The 24,660-nt window shown below is 45.3% G+C and overlaps 1 protein-coding gene across 1 annotated transcript in view; it reads right to left on the bottom strand.

Moving 5' to 3' along the window:
• ACTL6B (actin like 6B) overlaps nt 1-24,660 on the bottom strand; it is a 111,023-nt gene that overhangs the window by 10,203 nt on the left and 76,160 nt on the right. The window contains exons 8-13 of the mRNA XM_069215623.1: nt 22,620-22,709; nt 14,570-14,631; nt 13,756-13,870; nt 12,054-12,134; nt 9,080-9,175; nt 7,250-7,336 (exon numbers count right to left, since the gene is read on the bottom strand). Coding sequence (XP_069071724.1) covers nt 7,250-7,336; nt 9,080-9,175; nt 12,054-12,134; nt 13,756-13,870; nt 14,570-14,631; nt 22,620-22,709 — 531 coding nt within the window. The remainder of the gene's footprint in view (nt 1-7,249; nt 7,337-9,079; nt 9,176-12,053; nt 12,135-13,755; nt 13,871-14,569; nt 14,632-22,619; nt 22,710-24,660) is intronic.

Raw genomic sequence — 24,660 nt, 5'->3', positions numbered from 1 at the left:
GACACTGTAGCGCCTCGCAGGCTCCTGCTGAATATATGTGCACCGCAGGGCAGTTGTTCAAGCTTCGGATGCTGCTGACTGCAGCGTCTCTCCTCTGTCATCAAAGGGTCCCGGTCAGACTATGAAAGTTTTCCATCACACCAGCAGCACAGGCCAGACGTGGACAACTTTGTCTGGCCTTCCTTACTGGAAGGATTTTAGGATCCTTCCAATAAACTGTGCAACAGGTGAAAAGTGTGGTAGGTTCCAGCGGCAGCAAGAGTGAACATAAGGGTTAGATGGCTAGGAACAATTCTATCCTTGTTATGTTATAATTGGGTTCCCGGTTTCAAGATATATATATATTTTGTTAACATTTCCATTTGTATTTACCCATATTTATTTTTTGGGCCATCTTAATGGTATTTACCCATATTTATTTTGTGTTTTGAGACTAAATGGAGTCGTAAAATTGTATATTTCCACATAATTTAATACAGAGACATGCACTCATAAGTGGATGCCTGTCACATTTTAGCACATTAAGCATCCACATATGCCAAAACACTACACCGCAGGTGCATATTAGCATTATTATACTATATATGCATGTTAACAAATGCCTGTATTTAAGGAATTCTCATCCTGGTTTTTAACTCCCCATGCTCTCTGTGCAGCTTTTGCCTGGAATTCGTGTAAGACAGCATGAAGAGTCTCCCAAAAGAAGCACAATTTTTAGTCTTTTTCAGCAACAAAAAATAAATACAGACAAGATACACATTGTTTTCTATCTGTATTTATCTGTAAACATGGAAAAGTGGGAGCCTTAGTTATGTTACAGCATTAATATTGCGCGCAATGAGCCATTGGTATGGCAACACGTCCAAAAATCTGAGGTGACTATCAAACAGTTCTCAAGCTCCACTCCCGAACGGAGTCTGTTTTGGCCTGCGATGAAGTGCTCTTCTCAGGGCCCAGAACAGGTAGATTGCTAGGTTAGGTGAAAGTATCAACTTTAGGAATGGGTAATAGGATTTTCGCCCGCACCCATGATGCCCGTTCACATCAAGGAAACCAGTTTCTCCATCATTTCCAGGAGACACATACCTGGTGTTGGTGGGTGGGTATCTGTGGGCACCACTACCAGCTGCGCTTTCATACCTGAGATTGATGTTGTGACTCCTTTTAGCCACAACTGTAACGCTACCCGAGCCTCCATCTATCTTGTACTCTCTTACACCCTTAGGGGAAACAAGACATCAATGCGTTATGTTTACTCCACTGTTTCTAATGTATGGCGTGCTGGTAAATGTTGATGACATACTGCTCCTATTATCACCCAAAGTTCTTCCCCTTGATATATATATACATGTCTCCCAGTGGCAGTCACCAGTAGGTAATTATAGTTAGGACCTAGCTTCTATAGTAAGTTTTTTACTTACCTATATCTTTGGTGCTGTTTGACGAATCTCCACAAAAGTTTACAAATTTTGAATGTGGGGGGCATCCGGACCTCCCGAAACCCTGGGGACCACCACTTTCCCGGGGCTTCAAAAAAATTAAAGGCAGGTGGCCTCCCGGCCTCCCTGCAGCCCTGGGGACCCCTACCTCCTTGGGGGCCCTATTGTTAATGATATGCGGGTGGGGCGCTCAGCCGCCCCACACCTGGGACGCCAACTCCTGAGGCACACATTTGAAATCCAGTGCAGTGGGGCCACATGGCCCCCCGGCAAACCAGGGGACCACACTCTCCCAGGGGTACTATTGTTAATAAAATGCAGGGGGAGAGGCTCAACCCCTCCCCCCGGCAGCCCAGGGGACCACCCCCTCCCTGGGGTACTATTGTTAATGAAATGTAGGGGGAGAGGCTCAACCCCTCCCCCTGCAGCCCCAGGGATCACCACCTCCCTGGGGCACATATTCCAAATCAAATGCTGGGGACCGTGTGGCCCCCATGCAGCCTCGGGAACCGCTACTTCCCTGGGGTACACATCCAAATCCAATGCAGGGGGTCGCCCGACCCCCACAGCCCTAGGGACCGCCATTTTTCCCGCGGCTAATTTTAACAAAGATAGAGGGTCTGTTGTGGCCGGAGACCACCAACTGTCTCCCCGGGACTGTTTACATTGGACGGGGGCCCAAGGACTGGCTCCAGCTATGTCCCGGGGTTCCCACACATGGGACATAGATGTTTGCTGCGACTTGGCGGTGTCAGCCTGGGGAAGGCCCCCTCCCACACAAAAAAATATATATATTTAGGCTGTGCCTCAGGGGATGGGGTCCCCGAGGCAGAGATCAACCTGGGGAGGGTGGGATGCATGGCCTCCCTTCCCCATAAATCAATTAAATATTTAAGCTGAGCCCCGGGGGATGAGGTAGAAGGGGGGAGAGATCAGCCTAGGTAGCGAGGATGTGCAGAGCAGGGTTGGGTGGTTATACAGGTTGGCTGCAAGTCAGGGTCTGCCCAAGGTAACTATAACTCGCACTGGCCATGCACTGCTAATTAACCCACATATTATGGCACTCATGCCATTTTTTATAACATAATTAATAATATCATTGTAATATTTTCAGTCACATTTTTTATGAAAAAACTGTGCACGGCGGGGTGTGAGTTATGGCTACTTTGAATAACTCTAACAGGTGAATTTATGTAGTTTAGTATGTTTAAAATGTGGGCCTAACTATAACGTCCCTGTAACCGTTGTTTTTTAAGTGAATTTCTATTTTTTTTTAATTCAATTTCATGAACTATAACGTCCCTGTAACCTTTGTTTTCAGAAAATTAAGATACTTGGCACATGAAGTATTAATGAACAAAAACTCAAAAATAAAACTAAATATAAACACCTGTGAGTAATAATTGACTCAAGATGCTCATTTCCTGTGCCCAGCCAGCTATTAAAATCAAAATCATGCACAGTATGGTCAGGAAGCCTCACACTGTCAGCATTATTATGGGGCCCTACACTTCTCCCCATACAGGAAGTGATGAAAACTAAACTGTTACCAACGTTCACTCATGGAAGTGAAATCATGCGGGGCAAACACGCAAAACTTCCTGATTGACTCATAATAAAATCATACAGAACTGTATTCAGGTTACCAAACTACACTGCAGAGGCCCGTGTGCGTCCTGAGTTTGGTCTCACCAAACAAAACCTGGAGAGTAAATGTTCACTTCCGAAGATGTAACAACCCTTGAGATCCGCACATTGGGTGACGCGTGATGTCATTGCGAGGAGCCATGCAGCGCTTGGGTGATATTCAAACTACTGATAGATGCTTTCATGAGCCCAGCCAGGACATGGCTGAATAAGGAACATTTTGGTATTTAGAACTGGCCAAGGGAAAGCTTTAACTGTCTCACTAGCCTCATGTTTGCCCAAAAAAAGTCAAAATAAAACTATATACATGCAGGGACTTTGAGTCGGCCCTGTTCACCAACTGGACTTTCAAGTGCTGTTCACATTTTGCTTCTGTCATCCATAGTAAGCAGCCTGGGGCAAAGGGTCGCCCACTTCAGCCATTTTGTCTCTTCACTGTGAGTGATGGCATTAAGTTTGTGCACATCCGCTTAAAAAGTAGTGCACTCCACTCCCAGGGCTGGTGGGCCAATTTCTGCTTTCATTTTTATTTTTTATTTTTTTGCCTTGAGTCAATTTTTAACTTTTTTTTTGCAAACATGTGTACACCGCGTTAATGGTGGCATTTTTACATTTAATTAGTTATAACATTCTAACAGCCACAGCAATGCGTGTTTTTGGGTGCAACCAACTCAAGTGCTTAGAAGATGAAAAAAGCTCATAAGTTACGAGATTTCGATGAGCCGCAGGCAGACAGTGGGGCTTGGGGTGAACAGAGAGGTCTCATGTTTTGGGGCTTTGGGTTACATCGGCGGCAACTAGGATTAGGGTGTACCGACATTGCTAGATGAGGTTTTTGGTTAGTAGTATCACGATACTTTTTGGGGGGGTGTAGGTAGAAAGATTCAGCTGTTTTTAGGTCACATAAGGGTTTGATTTCTCTCCTCCCCGCAGGTTTTATGCGGATACTTCCCAATAAACAAATCTGTCTTGTGCGTCGGGTGTACGCATCTTCTCGAACAGCCATGTAAGTTCACATTAGTTTTAAAGTTCTCCCTCTGACATGAATCAAGTGCGTAGTTTACTACACAGCTCTATTTCTTTATTAAACTCTGAGAAAGACGGAGTATTTTATGGTCTCTGGTGACACCGTGTGGTCACTGGAGTGACCTGCAGACTCCAATGCTTTTATAATGATGTCTTGTAACACTGCATGCTGTTTGACAAATCTTGGGAGCTGTATTCCATAAATATTTCCTGGTATTTGCTGCCATCTCGTGGTCAGAGCGTGAACAGCAGCCTCTTTTTCTATTTTTATAAAAACAACTTTTACACGCAGCGCCACCCACCACTCTCAAGTTTAAGTAGACGTGGAGACGTTCCGGCGGGCATTCTATTTCCATACTTGACAACTCTACAGGAATAAGGTGCCACTTCTGTAGGAAACGTACAACCGACACGTTTTTGGGATCATCTTACGCATTTTTTTGTCGAAGTTTATATTTTACGTTTTATTTTTAATACAGCATACCCGTGGCCCATAGGTATTGAGGTGTCTTCAAAGAGAGCAGGAAGTACATTCTGGTTGTTGCCAAGAATATTGCCCAGTAGTTTGTTGTTCTCTACAATGTGTGGATTGCAGTTAAGGGGAGAGAAGGATTTTAGCCACTCTTGGATAGGGTGGTTGGAGTTTCTGGTGAGATTATTGGAACTGGAAGAGTGGAGGAGAGAAGACATGCTTTCAAGAGATGACATCTTCACTTAGATCCGGGTTTCACCCTTATACTAGTAATTAAGAAGTCCAGATTTTCTCAAAATCTCACCATGAGGTTCAAGATATAGATCAAACAGGGTTGGGGGAAGATACAGACGCTTGGAACCTCTTGTTTTAGGTTGGTTTCGCCCAAGACAGAGGTACCAATTTTCACTATTTATGAACGATCAGACAAACAGCAGTCAAACCTCCACTGGACTGTCCCATTCATGCCCACCCGTTCCTTCGGGATGCTGAGCAGAGCATGCTGGGTGACTGTATGAAGGGCAGCCGAAAACGTCCGGGAGCGCAAGTCATTCCCCGGAGGAGGTGGAGAGAATCATCCACAATTTACAGAAGGGTCATTGCTGTGCTACAGGCCTGCATGAAGCCAGACTGGAACACATTGAGGTCACTGCCCTGGGTGCGGAGCTATACCCGTGATGCTTTGCAGCTCTTTCATACCGTCACTAAGAAGGGAAGAATTGAAATCGGGCTGAAGATATTCAGGTCATTGGTGTCAGCGTTGGGCATTTTCAAGATGGGAAAAACATGGACAATTTTCAGACTTTTGGGGAAAACACCTTGTTTGGGTGAGGAGTTCAGCAGGGAGGCAACTTTATCACTTTGGTGCTCAGTGTGCCGGGCAAGGCATTCGAGAAGTGATTGGAAGGTTTCACCTTAGCTACAATTTTGATTAACTCTGTCTCAGAGATTGTATCACTGTGCGACCAGGACCACTGGGCTTTCCGGGTCAGTATACAGTCATCTGGGACTTGGGCAGAAGTTATTGCTCAATTATGATTTCTCTACAAAGGAGGTCATAAGTGCTTTAGGTTTAGAAGTTGGTGTGGAGACTGCACTGGTTCAAGTTCTACTGTTTGATGGTATTGAAAAGTAGCTTCGAGTGATTTTTAGTGGCATCGAGCATGGATTTATTGTGGCTAGATTCAACTTTAAAGATTTGTTTGTAGTTTGGAGTTTCTACAGGCAGCCACGAGAACAGTAGGATGCAAAGGGGGCTTGTCTCCAGATTTTCACAAGATGACTGGGTTACAGAAGGCCCCTTAAGCCCGGTTATGAGTTTGTTTGTTGGTTGCATTAAAGTTCCCATAACTTTTGATAAGTTGACTAAGATCACCATCCTGCAGTGCGGTATTCGCTCTCTTAGGTCTAGGTTTGCAGTTGCTGTAAGGAACACTGACACCCCCAGGGATTGTTCTTCAGGGAGTGAGCTTTAGGCTCGGGATTATGGGGCGAGCGGTAGCTGAATATGGACAAAGGTGACGAGAGATGAGAAACTTTTTGTAACAAGTCAATTTTCTTGGATAGAAGAGTCAGAGAGGCTAAAAGCTCGGACGAGGAGGGCAGGGGAGGTGCAGTCAGAGAGGATTTGAAGGAATTCATCAGCATGGGGGTGAGCTCAGGAGAAATGAGTTGTTTGCAATGAGGTTCCATTCTGAGAAGAAAGGTTGGTATTTGTGGGAGAACCAGTTGGAGATCCCACTGTGGCAGACATTAGGATATGAGCTGGAAGGAGAGCGTTGGCGCTACAGCGGAGGGGAAGACTGAGGTTAGTGGGTGAGCATCAGGCAGATAAGTAAGGGTTGGGAAGGGAGGAGGGCACGGGGAGGGTTCCATAGTACGAAGAGTGGGAGGGGATAGGAGAGAGATGTGGTAACATGTATACGAGAGGAATGTTGGGCACAGCAATGGGTGGAATGGAGAGTTTATTCGTAGCGAGGGTGGTAGGCACCCCAGGATGGGTCCTGTAGGGAGAAAGACTGGCCAGAGGGGGGTGGGGCAGAGACTGGATCGGTGGAGTGTTATAAGGGGAGAACGTAGTAGGGAGAGTGGTGGGATCGGTGATCCGGGGAATGTCAGACAGGACACTGGCAAACACTGGATCTTAAGTCACGTGGTGGCAGAGAGACATATCAAAAGTGTTTTCAGGGTCCAGGGCAACAAACTCAAATGGGCCCCCAGAGAAAAAGGACCTTTTTCAAAGTTTTACAAATGTTCTGCAGGGGTAGAGGACATCAGATCCAGCAGTAGGTGCCACCTACTGGTATTAGTTTTTTTTAGCTGCCTTGTCATTGATAAATAGGACAGACTTACTTAAAAATATACAAGTGAATGATGCAACCCGAGTGCAGTGCCTTAAAACAATGCAGGGCCTGGGGAATATTGACCCCCTATATCAACTGCTAATGGCTCTGGTGTCAAAAATATACCAAATCGTCCCTCGAAAGTCCACATAGCTTTCCCAGGATGTGCAAAGTCTGTTACTTGCTCTTGGGCTCTATATATTCACGTCTTGACTTGTGTGCTTAAGGGCACCCTGTGCTAGGAATCAGCAATACGCAGCGATGCTGACCTCCAAATCCAGAGCGGACACAGGCGCACCCCCTCAAAGGATGATGGTACTTACCAGCGAGGCCAGGATTGAGCCGCCCACCCAAGGGCTGAACCGCCGCTCCATGGTGCTGTTACTTGCGATCAACTTCAGACGCATGCTCTGCGGTGAGGAAAGGAGACAGAGGTTAGCCAGGCAAGGTGCCACGCGGAGCATAAAACACCCAGACGATGACAGAGGTAGAGTCAAAATAAAAGACAGGTTGGATCCTGGAATCTGGTAGTGCCAATAATCACTGCTTCCAGTGTCCCTACAGCTAGCCGCCTTCCGGATGGCTAGACAAGACGGATGCGAAAACCTGACCCATCACTCAACCGACCCATGGCAGGTGCGGTCCATCTCGGTCCTGCTCAAATTATCTGCAGTGGGTCCTCTGTGGCCGCTTGGGTGATCACTTATCTGAGAGTGAAGCAGCTCCCCTGTTTCACCTCAAGAACCACTCCTGGTCCCACAGTGACATGCTGGTTCCACCCAAAGCAACCTGTGGTGGATCCCAGCTGCAGGACACGTTTATAAACACAACACATGAAGGGAGTGAGCTCTCCTCTGAACAGCAGCAGTCAGACCCTGTTCACTCTCTTGAACTTCTGGCCACTCCTGCTCCTGTTCCCAACACTGGGCCAGGATTTATTGAAGCAGTTAAACTGGGCACAATAATACTGACCTGCAACATTCCCTGTGATTCCATTCCTGTGACCTACAGGTAGCTCTTCCAAAGCACCTCAGTCCTCACCTGCAACACTCCCTGCCTTTCCAGTTCTGTAACTCCCAGGAGGCTCTTCTAAAGCAACTCAATCCTGACCTGCAGCACTCCCCACCAATCCAGGTCTGTGACCCTCAAGCAGCTTTTTCATAGCACCTCAGTCCTGTGATCCACAGGCAGCTCTTACAAAGTACCGCAGTCCTGACCTGCAGCACAGCCTGCTATTCCAAGCTTGCGATCCACAGGCAGCTCGTCTAATGCACCTCAGTCCTGACCTGCAGCACAGCCTGCTAGTCCAAGCTTGCGATCCACAGGCAGCTCGTCTAATGCACCTCAGTCCAGACCTGCAGCACAGCCTGCTAGTCCAAGCTTGCGATCCACAGGCAGCTCGTCTAATGCACCTCAGTCCTGACCTGCAGCACAGCCTGCTATTCCAAGCTTGCGATGCACAGGCAGCTCGTCTAATGCATCTCAGTCCTGACCTGCAGCACAGCCTGCTATTCCAAGCTTGCGATCCACAGGCAGCTCGTCTAATGCACCTCAGTCCTGACCTGCAGCACAGCCTGCTATTCCAGGTTGTGAATCTCGTGCAGCTCTTCCAGTACTCTTGGGTCCTGACCTCCCTGCCTTGTCAGTCCTGTAAGCAACAGGCAGCTTTTCAAATGCACCTCAATCTTGACATAGATCACTCCTTGCAATTAAATTCCTGTGGCCCCTGGCAGCTCTGCTAGCCTTACCCAGAAATTCCCTCCGCATTGCCTCTTTTGAGACTGGACTAAAAATTCTTTGCAGGGCACTATCTCTGCACTTCAGTGCTGACCTCTAACAGCCCTTCACTATTTCAGGGCTAACAAAGACACAGATAGACAACACAGGCAATCACACCCCCAAACACACACAGGTGTGCACACACTCACATGCATACACACACAGACCTGCAGTAGGCATGTCATGCCAGTTCTAAAGCCCAACATATAACTCTAACAGAATTCCTCAGTGACTGGTGACCCAGGATGGATGCAAAAACACAGATCACTCAATATCCCTCTCTCGGTCACATGCTTGAAGCCAGGTATCGCACACGGTCCAGGCACCGCCCTTTCATCCGGCCCAAGTTTCCACAGACTCTTCCCCTCACTTACCGGTGGTGTCTTCTGCGCCAGTTCCCGGTTTAGTCGGTCGGTGAACCCCTGCAGCAAGGTGTTCCCCCCAGTCACGATCACACTGCCATACAGGCCCTGGTGAGGACAGAGAACAGACCGGCTGCTGATTCCTGAAAATGTCTTTCCATGCCTTCACCAACTCCACCAAAGCCCCAATTCTGGGAAATTCCTGAGCTGCTTCTAAAGGTAAGATTACTACTGCCCAGTATCTGACCACCATGGAAAGAAACCAGTAGAAAAAATCATTGGTAAAGAAGCAAAGTCTGGTATTTAACACTTTTAAAACAAAAACTTAAAATAAATACATGTTTGAGTACCCAAGGGCCCTCTAGAGCTCCTAAGCACACACTGTGTCCACTAGAGACTTGGGGGTTTGTTGTACCTTCCCCCCTGCATTTACTTCTCTGTACCCCTCTAAGGTCTCTCCCACTTTGTTTTGACCTAGTGGCCTCTGATCTGAGACCACCTCGGTGGCTGCTCCAAGGAGGGAGATCTCTAGATTCTGCACTCCTTTAACCTGCAGGCAGTGACTTCCCGGGTCTAACTATAGGGAGTCTGTCTGGTGGGTTAAAGTTTATATTGTCACAGTACCCCTGAGAGAGATCCAATGACCGCCTTGCTCATGTTAAAATTTGTATTTTCCTGGAAATTCCGAGTACCTGCTACATTTTGGAGAATTGCTGGTGAAATCTATGCTACTGCACCGCTGCTCACATGCATTGTCATGGTGCAGGGCCATTTGCAAGGACAGATTTTACAAGGTTTTCTTCATCAATATGCCCCCAAAAACCTGAGGTAATCCAAGCACGTGGGAATATTGCATGTGAAATTACTGCATTACTCAGGATCTCGATAGCGGACTCCCATCTGAGTAACTTGTAATGAAGGTCGTAAAAATAGAGCCTCCTTCAACAACAAAATAAACTTCTTGCACGGCCACTTCAAACATCCTGTATGATCAAACAAGGTATTGATTTCCAGATATTTGGCTTGGCGGCTGGAATACACAATCTGCCTGTCTATATAGCTTCCCTGGCTCCTTGCCGCACGAAAGGTAGCCCCCAAAAAAGGACACCTTGGATGAGTGACTACCCTGCCACCAAAATATTTAAAAAAGAGCTGCTTACTCATTGTGAGCTGATTCCCTTTCCACCTCCCCTGGATCTCCCACAACCTGCACACATTTTGAGCACAGCAGCTAATATTTTGCAAATCCGCATAGCGATGATCGGAAGGATTCTTCGTCATTGCTAGTTAATTGCACAGCTGCATGCCCCCAGTTTTCTCCAATGCTTGGACCAAGCTGGGAACATGTCTGCCTGGGTTCTAATCATATAACACACAAGTTGGTCTATTGGGAAAAGCATTTTTGTCTCCTAATTCTACAGTATAATGCTTCATCAACAGAGCGCATCCCAATCCCCTCAACAGGTGCCCACTGGAGCATTATTACTCTTGGTACACAGGTGGTACCCACAGTGGTCCGTGAGTTTAACATGTGGTACACAGAAGGTCCTTCCGTGAGAGGTGGACATCATACATGGTTCATGGAAGGTACAGTCCATCCAGGCATCAATATCAGGGATGTGGGGCGCTTATCACATATGGGAGATTGGTGACACCCCTGCAAGATGTGGATATTACGTACAGCGCACAGTAACTAATTACTGGCCAAATGTGGATGTCATAGTTGCACACAGAAAGCAATCCTCAGCCAGATGCAGATGTCAAATCTGGTACATGTGGCTATCAAATAAAATAAAATTAAAAAAAACAATTCAAAAACATGTGGTGCAAAGGGGATACTTTAGCCAGATGTGAAAATTACTTGAATTGCACAGGATGAAGACCCCTGCTTGTAGATTTCAGATATGGTGGATTGAGTGTGCTCCTGTTCCAGGTGAAGCTATAAAGCAAGGATACTCAAAGTACGGTGTGCGGGCTGCATGAGGCTCCTCTGACCTTTACATGCGGCCCCCTGGCAACAGGAGCACTGGGCAGCTGTTTGCTCGACTCAGCACTAAAAACAAAAATATAGACAATCATTTATTTCAAACCGAATTGGTGTTAAAGAAAGGAAGTAACTAGGGAGTCCTGTGCTTAACTTTAGAAACGCCTTCATTTTTAAAGACATCTTGCAGCATACGTGTAAAACTATGACAGTCTCTTCAAAATTAAAAAAGCGTATTCGGTTAACATGCAGAACCTTTTCACCTTAGTACAATTTATTATATCAGTGCATTGAGAAGTATTCATTTTACTAGTGATAGTTTTCAACCATAAATTTGGGAACATGAATTCTTCCCCTTACCATGAGAACACCAACAATAGTGAATTAAAGAGGCAAGTCACTTGGTATGCGCACTTTATGGGTGGCCTGGGTTCATATCATACATGAACAACATTATAGTTTATTAAATCAAAAATAGATGCAGGTTTTGTGCAGCACACACCATGAAAATATGTATCCCGCGGTCCTCTTATATGTGATGATGCAGAAAAAGGAGGGAACATAAAATTAAACAATTGCCTAGGGTCACACAATTTGGAAAAGTGGGGAAGCCGGGATTAATTCCACGTTTTCTGGTTTCTCATTGTTCATTTCAGCCACTAGATGGATATCCTTCGCTTCTCTACACCTTCCTTGCCACCAATTCCCCCCAGCCACCCCACCCGACCGCCACTGCCCTGGCATCAATGCGGCCCCCGGGCACATCCCAGACCAAACATTTTGGCCCCTGGGAAAATGTTTGCGAGTACCCATGCTATAAGGTATGGTCAGGGGCTACTCAGCTGACAGATGATGCAAAATAGATACTCACCAGTGAGACGTGGCTATTATATATGATCTCCCAGACATGAACCACATGCAGGTTTAGATGTTACAGGTGATGCAAAAGAGGGGCTGTCCTGACAAATGTGAAGATTTCTTAGGCGTACATCTCATACGTACCGGCCGGATGTCAATGTCACACATGCCGATACTGGTAGTCACCACATGGCCGACTCCCAACATGGTGTTTCCTGAAAGCCCCTGAAAGACATTAGTAACAAAGGACAACAGCTCTGAACACTGACAGCCACTAAATCCAGTTTTCATGAAAATCATAAGCTGGTGTTGTGCACAATCGGACACTTATGCGCTGCTCACAATGAGGATGCTGATACTAGTCCACAGCTCAAAGCACACCTCACTGAATCTGAAGCTGCTTCTTACAGTCAGCAGCTTGTACAGCACAGGCTACTGCATCTACAGTGCCCGTATCACTCAGTGGCTCGCACAGGAAACACGGCTGAATCTGCGTTTACCTGTACCCACTGATGGCTTATACAGCACACGTCGCGAAATCTGCAACTGCTTGTAAATGTCGGTGGCTTGTAGAATTCACATCACAAGATCTGCGGGTGTCTGTAAGAGTTTGTGGCGTAAACAACACACACTGCTAAATCTGTGCTTGCAAGTCAATAACACATACAGCACACGCTGCCAGTAGCGGCTCGCTTTGGTCAGAAGGGATGGGGCGCGCGGGGGTAGGGGTGATGGGGGTAAATTGTATTAAAAAATCATTAAAAAAAATAAAAACGTACCTGCTCCGCTCCTGCACCACTCCTCTTGCTCCTGTCGCTGCAGGGAGACACTGGCTCCCAGCCTGCCCTGCGGCCAATCCCGGCGCTGCTCAGAGCAGCGTCAGGATTGGCTGGGAGCCCCCAGCCAGGCTGCTCCCAGGCAGACTGGGAGCCTGTGCAGGCTCTCTCCAGCCCAGAAACTGGGCTGGAGAGAGCCTACTGCGCGTGTGTGTTTGGCCGGCCCAAGACGGCCGGCCAAACATACATGCGCACTGATGTAAGTGCACAGTGCACTTCCCTGACTGCGTGTCACCCAGTGGCCCACCCCTTTAACAAACAAAACAATAATAAACATGGTTTATTATCAATCCATTGTTAAAGTTTTTGCAGCTTCCGCTGCTGGCGGGGAGGTGGGGTGTGACTTGCAAAGCCCCACTGCTAAACCTGAGGTTGCTTGTAACACCTGGCGGCTTGCAGAGCACCACTGCTAAATCTGAGGTTGCCTCTAGTGGTCGGCGTCCGCACAGCATACACTACTAAATCTGAGTTTACTTAGAAAAGTTGGGTGGCTTGAACCACGCCACACATCGCTAGATCTGCGACTGCTCGTGACAAATGGTGGCCTCTACAGCACACACTGCTAGAGGTGCGTTGCTTTTAACAGTCTGCAGCATATACGGCACACAACTCTCATACTTTCTTCCTTATTAAAGTCAAAATGTATAGTACACCCCAGTCTCCAACGCTGTGAATTACACATTAAATATGTACAGTACAGAACATTGGGCATCCTTAACACAGAGGTACATCCTCATGAATGGTTTGGGAAACGTTCTTTTCAACATCTTAGCCGTTAAGCTGTTACAATGAAGGCCACTTTTCTAAGACATGTCCCACTCACGGTCATGAACCACCCATTTCCTCCACCTTTGCGACACTGAGTAAAAACACATCAATGTCAGAACATGTCTATTTTTGCTATCACCATTCATTTTGACATAATTGCTACCCCCCAACTCCTCTTCCACTACTTCGACCCACCTCCAAGGTTTATCTCTTCGGACTTCGTGTGACTATGAATGCCTTACCTTAACATTGGACGGATCAAACAAACCCTCGGGGATCCGCAGCCGCTCCGCACCGTAGTCTGTGTTGTAACCGTTCGGCATCTCATAGTGGACAGTGGGCATCTGCGCTGCCACTCTGCCCCACAGCAGAGAGGAGAATACAAAATCAGATAATTTGGTCATTCTTACATTTGAGAGGGAGCTCCAAGACTTACACCCCCTTGCATTCCCACTACAAAGGTATCCTCTTATAAGACTTAGAAAACCTTCAAGATAAAAACACTAATGTAACTAAGAGTGTTTGCAATGGAAAGCTTCGCGATAAGTACACAAAGGATCTCGGATATACTAGGCTGGCTTACAGCCATTGAGGTTGTGGTCTACAGAGATCAATGGACAACCAATGAAAAGGTTGGCGCGTATTCATGAAACACGCCTTATAGCAAAAGTGACTTCCTATGCCCTTTAATCATCAAACGTGTGCTAACAGAGTGAACCCTGGTCTTCCAGCATCCGAGACTGCTGCCCATGTGCAAAGCTGAATCCCAGTAAACTGCAATCATGCTTGAATTTTGTTTAAAAAAATGAGACTGTCCCTCAACGAGTGAGACTCACAGTTTAAGGATTAACAAGATTCAAGACAGCTTCAGCATACAGCCAGAATTTGAGAGTTATGGTAATAAAGACAGTACAGGCATCAGTCTCAAAGCTAGTAAATATATGAACTCTATGAATGATCATAGCTTTCTTCTCCAACAGAGACTTTCTCACAGCAAGGTTAGGAGAATGTGGTTAACCACAATACATGTGTTTATCGATGGAAAGAGGTACTCACTGCTCATCGTATGGGGAGTCTGACACCTGCAATACTGAGGCCTGGAAATCCTGGATCACCTCCTAAACAGGGAACCCGAAGGGTTAATTCAGCTGCAACAAGACCCCTTCCAAGCCATCCTCCAAACGCTTTCACCACAAGTTTTCCAAAACTTTACAACAAAATTTCGCCACTGATCAAGTTGGTTGGGTGCTCTTGGCCTATGAGACCTGCTGTTGGCAAGAGTAGATTGTGGTGTAGACAACTCGTAGGCCAAGGAATAGTCTGCACAGGTAACTAAGAAATATAATGTTTCTGAACTATCTGTAGTGTTAATGATGATTAGTGAGGGATAAGAAGTAACACGATCTGATGAAACTCTTATGTGTTCTATGTCAGAGAACTTATAGAAATATATCATGCTACAAAAATATCATAACCAAAATATAGACTTTGTCAAGGAACGTAGATGCAGGGTTCAAAACACCTGTCTTCACAATGCAGTAGTAGAGAGTATGTTGGCTACAATATTTTGGCAGCACGGTATGTAAAATATAATAATCTGGTAGTACACTCTCTACTGAAGTGCTTTAACTTTGAAAAGGGATGCACTTGTGCTTTCAACACAAACTGACACCACAAAAACCTGTAGCCCATAAAAAATAATCACACAAAATCACTGTGATACAGACTGAAGGTGCGCCCCAAGCCCTCACCAATGTAGTCCTAGGTGTCCTGATGTCCAGAGGCTCCTTCCCCCAAGGCACTACAAGTGTTAGCGTATAATTATTATTACCTGCGTGAAAACTGGTTTAGTAAATAGTCTTTAAAAGGCATGAGTCCTACATTTACAATCCTTAGGAATTCGATTCGGGGCAGATGTCCAAACACTGATATCTCCCAAACAACTAAAATGTAGTAAAATCACTTGTGACTGACACTGAGGCACAACTCAACTACTGCTCCTCCGTGTTTGTAGGTTAAACTAAAGGCAGATTTGTCCAATGCACCACAGACTCAGATGAGCCATGATGAGGGGTCTCACTGCAGGGCCCGCCTCACCTTCTCAGAGCCATCATGTGGCCTGTTTCTGGCCCTGATCCTCTGATTTACAAATGACCACTGGGTGTGGAACTCTAAACACCACACACCAAGCCATTCACAGCCAATGCCACAGTCCCTTGCTAACAAAATACAACACAATTGTCCTACTGGTTTCTGGAAGCTTCAGCAGTCATGCTTCCTTGTCTTTCATCACTGGAGAGGAACCGTGCCTGGGCGCCTACTCAGGATCCAGGCAATGATGGTGGGGAACATTCTGTCTGTTTGCATAAAGTCGATTAAAGAACATCTTCTCTCAAATAAACTACTTTTCTTGCTGCCACCACAGTAGGTGTGTCAGACTCTCCAGCACCAAATGGTCATTTATGGTGCAAGTGTGCTCTCCAACCACTATAGCATAACCAATAACACACGCTCTAGCTCATACAAAAACATACATCAATAATGTTGGACAACTCAACAGGACAAAGCCACACCAAACCACAAATTAACTGGAAGCAAATCCAAGGCACAAGCAAACCACCTCACAACTACCAACGACCAGGTGCCAGGTCGTAGCACAACTGAAAGTGCCCACAATTTAAAAATAAGCAATCAAAAGCATAACAGCCTGAGGATCTAAATCACAAGAAGAAACACATGCAACTAAATACCACAAAAGTAAAAGATCTAACTGTTTATAGTTCTACAAGCTACCAGGATACAGATGTAAATAACTAGTGACCATAACTGAGCCTAGCCACAACTAAAGTTGAAGAAAGAGTAAATCTACTGAACTGCAAACATGTACAAATAATGCCTGACAACAACTGAACTGCAAACCTGTGCAAATCACACATGAAGACAACTGAAATGGAAACGAGCTGATCGTCATTGATTATTCTGTTAATGCTCAGGGAACCTGTGCAAGTTGTACTCGAAGATAACTGAATTGGAAATAAGCAAATCACGCCTGATGACAACTGAACTGGAAACATGTACAAACCATAGCTGATGACAAGCCAATTGGAAACGTGCAAATCGTACCTGGTAAATTGGATATCTGTGAAAATCAGACCGGATGTCAACTAAAATTGGATACATGAACAGATCACACCTGATGACAACTAAATTGGATGCATGTCCAAACCATACGTGATGACAACCAAAGAAGACAGAAATGCAAACCATATCTGACCACAACTGAAGTAAATCGATGCATGAATACTTGACAACAACAAAACTGGCAAGTGGTAATACATGTTGTCCAAACGAAGAAAGCTCTTTGGCATGATTCTTCAGAAATGATGTAGACATATTAGTTGGGTAGTCAAGACTAATTGTGTGCAGACCTGTGGCGTTTCTAAAAACTATTCAGTTAAGAACATCACGTTACTGCAGGTCGTACCCCTTCATGCATGGACATACAACAGTTACAGGAGAGGACCACAAACTTGTTGTAACAACACTCATGAGCCGTACGATTGTAGGTTTTTGGTCTGCTACTTTACGAACATATAGCTAGTGCACCCAACTGGTTAGTGATAGCAGTATTTGACATTAATGTATAGTGGCTACGTGTTTTGACTTCAAGGTTGGTTGTAATGAGTCTTTATCAGGATGGGTTGTAGGACAGTTGAGTGAGATATATTAACCTCTGTCGCAGGACTGCAGGATGTTGCTTATAAGCTGTATCGCAAGGAAGCAAATAAGTTAATAAACATAGAGCCAGGGTTTTGTTGCATTTAAAGTCGGAGGGCTTAGAAAGGATGTGCTTATAGCGTTGGTTTGACTTAAATCACATTTGTCGATTCCAATATTAGGAGAATGTGTGAGAAGAGTGCTCTCCACATCTTTGAACCAACATAAAGAGAGTATATCCCCATGTCCAAACTCCATCTGCTGAAATGAACAGTAAAGAAGGAGATCTGGACACTAAGGATTGTTAAGACTGTGAAAACCTTCAAGGGCTGAGCCCAGAAGAAACAACTGTGAATTGTGATTAACATAAAAGAGACAAGAGTAGGTGTAGCCTTGCCCTGGTAAGATTTCTCTAACTGGTATAATGCAGATGTTGACTGTTGTGACTTGAACAGCTGCTATGCATTCTCTCCTTAGTTACCAGTTCCCTGCTGCTCAGCCATTGTGAGTGTGATGTCAAGGAATGCTGATGCGTGCCTGCTGGGAATCAATGTCAGCTGGTGAGAGTGGGCCGAGCAGCAAGGATGCTGCTCCTGGTGGGGCTGCTACTAGGGACCATCTTACTTATATTTCCTGTAACTAAGACTTATCTTCAACAATAAACCTTCTTCATGTACCTACATCACTGCCTACCTGGATACTTGCGTACTCGTGCCCACCTTCCATTACAGGACTGACTTCTGTTCCTTTTCACTGCACGTACTGAGCAGTCCAGCCCAGCAGTAGATGAGCACTGACACAGCATTTCTAAACTGCTGATACAATGGCAGGGCATCTACTATGGTGTCTTACTTATATGACCCATAACCCCCTGCTGACCAGCAGAAGGGTTGGTAACTCCCCCAGGGAGAGGGAAGCCTGAGGCTCATCTCTGTAGTAATGTAGTATGTGAACGCCTAAGCTCTCAGAACCAGAAGTTAAAGCATACCTCATCACAAACAAACCAAACTGACATCGAAACATTGTCAGACCAAAACTATATCAAATATATATATATAAAAAAGTGACAACCAATACAGATACATGTCTGAAACATAACTAGCTAGTATTCTACAAAAACACTTACTTCATTGCATAGAAACAAGGAAGAGGTCAGAAGCATACCGCCTGCAACTGAACAGGACACACACCAGAAGCATATACAGCCATTTCTGGTATGTAGCATACCTGCCCCCAGCCACAACAAAGCTGGAGCAAACCAGGGCACGACGCAACGAAAGAGCAACTTGGAACTTAGACGTTATCCACAACATATACACAACTACAGCATATCCGAATGCATCCAGATGTACAAAAATCTGAGCCCAATGAACCAGACACATATTTAAACAGAACAAAGTGTTATAAATAATTCACCACATATCTGACTACAATGAGACAGAATCATGCTGGGACACTGAACCAAGAAAAGAGAAAAAGATCACTTAGAAAAACCCCACAACAGAAATCAATTACGTCGAAAAGTTCAAATTAGTTGTTACTGCATATTATTTTTAGCACTGAGGTCAATAGAATATTTTCATTGTAGTTATGGCAAGATAAAGAATTTCATTCTGGATATGGATATTGTTATGGCCAAGATGAGAATTCTGGATAAATTTAGGATTAGCATATGGTCCGGTGTTGGGGTTTGGCTTACAGTGGTAGAATTAAGCGTGATGTTTAAGGATAAGTTTTAGCGTTAGCATTAGGTACTGGTTTAAAGTTGTGCCTAACTGATCACAACCGAACTAGATGTTCACAAACATCGGAATCATGTCCGATAGTGAACCATCCTTCTCCATCCAGGTCAATTCTGTCACTAACAATGGGTTCTTCTACCTCTGCCGTGTCCATGGATTTCTTCCCTTTCTGCATTTCAAGACTAAAGCCCTCATTACAACTCTGGCGGTCAAAGACCAGGGTTGAAGTGGCGATCACACCGCCAATAGGCCGGTGGTACAAATCACCATATTTTGACCGCGGGACCGGCAGTTTTCCGCCATGGTTGTCCCGGTGGTTTGAATCCGCCAGGGCAGCGCTGCTTGCAGCACTGCCCTGGGGATTTTGACTCCCCTTCCTGCCAGCCTGTTCATGGCGGTAGAGACCGCCATGGAAAGGCTGGCGGGAAGGGGAGTTGCGGGGCCATGCATTTTGCATGGGCAGTGCAGGGGACCCCAGGCACAGCCCGTCGCGATTTTTACTGTCTGCCTGGCAGACAGTGAAAAGCGCGACGGGTGCTGCTGCACCCACCGAGCCGCCACATTGACACCGGCTCCATTAGGAGCCGACTGCAATGTTACAGCCGACATCCCCGCTGGGCCGGCGGGGATGTCCACATGTGGCCGGCGGGTCTCCAGCTGCATGGGCGGCCGACTGGCGGCACAACCTTGGTGGTCAGCTTCGTCCGACCGCCAAGGTTGTAAAGAGGACCTAAATCTCCCTAATCAGAGCTGTGGCCCTTTCACACATCAACTAATGCTACCAGTCAAAACCCTGAGTAAATCACAAAAAGCCCAAAGCTTTGCCGTCCCAGTCAACTTTACCTTGAAGGGCTTTGATCACCTCAGCCCAGCGCTAGAATAGACGATACCTTGCATGTTACAGCCCTGGAGTACCTTTGATACTGTTGGTTCCTTACAGCCCATCAAACACCTACATTGGGCCTCTCAAAAATGTTTCTTACTATTCCGATCAAGACTAAAATGTTTTGAAAGCATTTCTCTGCATCAACAAGGCTCTGTCATTGGGAACTTTGTACCACTGCATATTCATCATGAAACTACCATCAAATTCTTCTGCTAATAATGGAAGATTGAAGACCCACATCTTTTCCTGAGTGGCTCTAATGACTTCAATCACCCTGTAGTTGCCTCTCCCTCTCTCTTTGTTCTCTGGCGCTCTGTGGTGTCCTTTGGTCGCACAAGCACCTTACGAAAACAAAAACAAAAAAAACAATAATTTACTCCTTTAAGGAAAACGGGCTGCAAAATAAAAATAAAAAACTGCTTTATTCAAAAAGCAGTCACAGACATGGAGGTCTCCTGTCTTCAGCAGGCCACCATCCCTGTGAGTGCAGGGACTCGCTATGGGGTTGCAAAATGCGACCCACCTCATTAATACTAATGAGGTGGGTCTTTGCGACCCCATAGCGAATCGCAGATGGTGTATGAGACACCGTTCTGCATCCGATTTTGCGAATTGGAAATTGCGAGTCGCACCGACTTGCAATTTCCGATTCGCAAAATCGGAACTACCTACATCTGGCCCCAAGAGTCTAAAAGTAATAAAAGTAAAAGAGGGCAGTCTAAAGGTGCGGTGCATATGCTTGCCAAAATAATACATTAAAAAAATGACCCATCGCAAAATTATGTTTGAAAAAATATGAAAGTAGAAATGAAAGCAGAGAGTGGCCCAGTTGGTTAAATAAATAATAAAAAATACAACCTTGGGAAGGTACCGGAGATTTTCAAACTCTCCCTCACTCAACTACCCCAAATGTACTCCTTGCTAACACAGGGATCCTACTCACCAAAACAGCATTCTATGGCGAAGGGCGGCCCAATGGGGAAACATGACATTCAGGGTGGTGTGTGAGGCCTCACCTCATAATAATAATAATCCTGGATTTGTAAAGCATGGCAAATCACCAGTGAGTGTCTCAAGGCGCTGAATTGTAGGCACGGGGTGATTAAGTAATTTGCCCAGAATCACAGGATGTTGAGCCGACGCCGAGACTCGAACCTGGTTCCCATGGGCTACGAAGTTGGCAGCTCAGGCTGTTACACCACACCCTCTCCATCATAATTTTTGTATGAACCATTGGTCCTTGTATATATAAATACATACAGGATATTTAGGTTTCTCCAAAAACTATCTGGCCAAAAAATTCCTCAGTGGAAAACCTCACATGGTCTTGACATAACATGCCAGCCTGTTCGTTTGGTAATTTAGACTGGAACGTGGGAGGAGGCAGACGAGGTACGTCTAGATTGCCTCTCGTTCCCTCACGCCAAGGCATGGTTTACCGGATATGAACCGGATACAGACAGAAAGGACCCATATACAAAGCTCTGGTGACCATACCTCATAGCAGAGAGCTGATACCAAAATACATGTCTATAACTGAAGAGGGTGGAGAGAAAAGGAGAGCCTCGATAGCACAGAAAACTAAGCGCCATGGGGTTTAGTGTGACCCAGCGCTCTTCATCACACAGTGCTTAATTTGAGCTAGTGTTTGCCGGTGGGAGCACCAGCACTCATTTTTGGGGACTGGCACTTATTTTCCTGCAACAGATGTTTATTAAGAGCAAGAGAGGGAAAACATACAAAGCAGAAAGATGGAGGAACAGAAAGATGGAAAAAACATCTTAAGGCGAGAAAGCAGAAACATGCAATTGTGAGATAAAGGGGTAGGGAATGCCTGGTAGAGGATTAAAGAGGCATGCAGTGGATTTAAGACTAGGCAGCCTTGGTATTCGGAGCGCTGCTATTTAACTGCACCACCCGCAGGCTTCTGTGCAGAGCTTTGGTCACTTGCACTCATTATTTTACAAATTACGCACTGTTGGCACACATCAGATCACATACATCACAAGAAAGAAACAACACCAACTCATGATGCTTGGAAGAGTTCATCCAGCCCCTTAGGTGAAGGAACAAATCAAGAGTCTATCGTGACTGCTGCACCAAAACAGAAATTTCCCTGCTGCAGATATTAGTAAATCAAGCAGCCAGATTCTGACAGAATAACCTAAAACAGGATCTAACCTCCCAGAATTGTAAGAGTTTCACTTTCTCAACAAAGCCATTGGAGGAAAGGCCCAGAATGCTGCAGGAACTATCACACCACTTCATTCCAAGCTAGGATCAAAGGGCAGCAATGCAAACTTGACGACACAGTCCATATTTAACCGAAAATGCCCACAGCAGCTCTATCAGTGTTATGGGTCCGCAGATGTATAAGCCCTGGAGTTCTCAAGAGAGGTATCCATTCCCCTCACTCCAGGACAGCACAGAAAACCCCCAAATGCAAAATGGAAGTAGGTCCATCAAAACATTTCTGTCAACCATTGTCTGAAAACTTGAAATAATAGACCTACAGTCGCCCACCTGCCGTTTCATCTCCTGACTGAAGAGTGTATGACTGGACCCACAATCTAAGACACTCCAGTGCTATGACGACATAAAGCCTCAATCAGGTGCTTTATGGAATTCATCAATAAAACATATTAAAACTTTAAAAAACTGTGAATAATGATAAAGTGTTAATCTCTACCTACAGCCACCGCAGAGGATGACACCGGTGTTCATTGTAGGGTCGGCCTTGGCACGCCCGCCGTCTACTTACGTTGCACATGCAATTGTGCCAAGACTTGGAGACCTGGGGCAGCTTCTCCTTCTTCTTCCAGCTGGGCGAAGCACCTTCCCGGACGGCTTCCTGTGTGAGCAAAGTAACATAATTGTTTGCCAGTGGTCAGATAGAGATATTCCTATACATTTTCAGTCAAAATAGGCTGATTCGCACATCTCGCAGCCCACACTACTATTTTAAAATACATACAAACGGATCTCAAAAATAACAAAACAATTTTGTATATGTGGAGAGTTTGTCTATAATTCGCTTTGGCTAAACTAAAATACCACTGTTTAATTTTGTATTTGCTGCAGAAGAGTGCAAATTCAGCTCTCAGTGGGTCCTTTTTTCTGGACTGAAAGAGAGACAGGGAGGGAAAGGTTGGGGCATCCTTCTGCAGTGAAGGCTGTCAAAAGTCTTGAGAATTGTCGAAAGTGATAGCCAGGCTCTAAGCTGAGGCAAAGAAAATATAAAGACTGAACAAAACTTACTCCATGGGTGCAGGGGCAAGATGGGGGAGGTGTGGCTCATTTTGGCAGCAACAGGAGTTAAAGGGAAAAGTACCGCCTTGGTGTTTCCGGTACTGTTAGATCTTACTCTCCCTCATTCTCCGCTGGCTGAAGATGCATCGATCCATCGATGCATCGATCCTTCAATCTATCGATTCTTTAATCCTTCGATCCTTCAATCCATCGATTCTTTAATCCATTGATGCATCGATCCTTCATTCCATCGATTCTTCAATCTATCGATGCATCGATCCTTCTACTGATGCCTACTGAAGTCAATCCTGGCTTCACACAAGATGGAGCTCTCTGAGCCTGGCAATTCCAAGGATGCATGACCTAGTTTAACAGGAACAAAGCTTTCAAGGTCGGTAATCGGAGGGAGGAAGAATCCATCTTGTATGCCAAAACAGGAAAATTAGAAGACAAGAAGCACCTGGTCATTGCTGATGTTGAAGATTGCATCCCAAAAAAAGAAACCTGTCTCGGCCAGAAAGAGGCTATGAGGATCCTCTGCAAGTGGAGAACTTCTTGACTTGCTGCAGAGTCCTGGTAATCAGGAGCGTTGGAGAACGCCACACAGAAACTTTTCTGACCAGTCTAGACTGGCAAGATTAATAATAATTTGGTAATCCTCTATTACTCATAAACTGGCTATAAATAGAAGTACAGACTAATTTTGGTAACCTTCATACATTATTCCGAGGCTTTAAGCTGTCCTAGCAGGATGAGAAATCATTACACAAGAAATTAACAATTGTTAGTTTTTTTGTGAATTTAGTCTAGATGTACAACTTTTGCAACAGAACCATCCTCCACTCCTAGATAAAAAGTGAGCTGAAGACATTGGTATCACCAGCACATTTAGTCGACAAAATCTTCACTTAGCAAAGACTGACTGGAAAACCAACTCAATTCTCAATAAATCTTCTCTTACTGAAGACGGAAAGGAAAACCGACAGATTCCTTTGCCATTTGTGTGGAACGAGCTAAAAACTTGTCTGGACGTCCGCCTCAATATTTTATTTCCGTCCGAATGTAAGATCAAAGGCACAATGTGGTTTTGAAACACCCAATCCCAAAGTCAAACAGTTTGCTAGCACAGTGTGAGACATTATCCACACACTGCTTGCTGAAATAGGGCACGGTTGTCTTGCTGTCTGTCAAGATCCAGTGAACTTTACTCAGCAGAAGAAAAGAAAGCACTTCAGTCACAGGAAAAATTCACCTCAAGAGGAGCATCACCTCTTGGGTGGATCACAGACTAGAAGCACTAAAATCAGAATTAAGCGTGCATGTATATTTCTGCAGCATGGACCTAGTTTTGGAGTTAAAGAGCTTTCTACATTAGTGAGAGAAGTCAGTGGGAAGATACAAGATTGTGTGCAACAACTGGAGATTAGCTTGAATTGTGTATTGATACTGCATGACACATACATATTTACAATTTAAATAATTTCACATACTTTTACAATTTGAGGCACATGGAAATTAAGGATCTGATTTAGAGGTTGGCGAATGGGGTTACA

The sequence above is a fragment of the Pleurodeles waltl genome, chromosome 12, assembly GCF_031143425.1.
Source record: "Pleurodeles waltl isolate 20211129_DDA chromosome 12, aPleWal1.hap1.20221129, whole genome shotgun sequence".
Taxonomy (NCBI): domain Eukaryota; kingdom Metazoa; phylum Chordata; class Amphibia; order Caudata; family Salamandridae; genus Pleurodeles; species Pleurodeles waltl.
The sequence above is the reverse complement of the archived record's forward strand: the minus strand, read 5'-3'. Positions and strand labels throughout refer to the sequence as shown.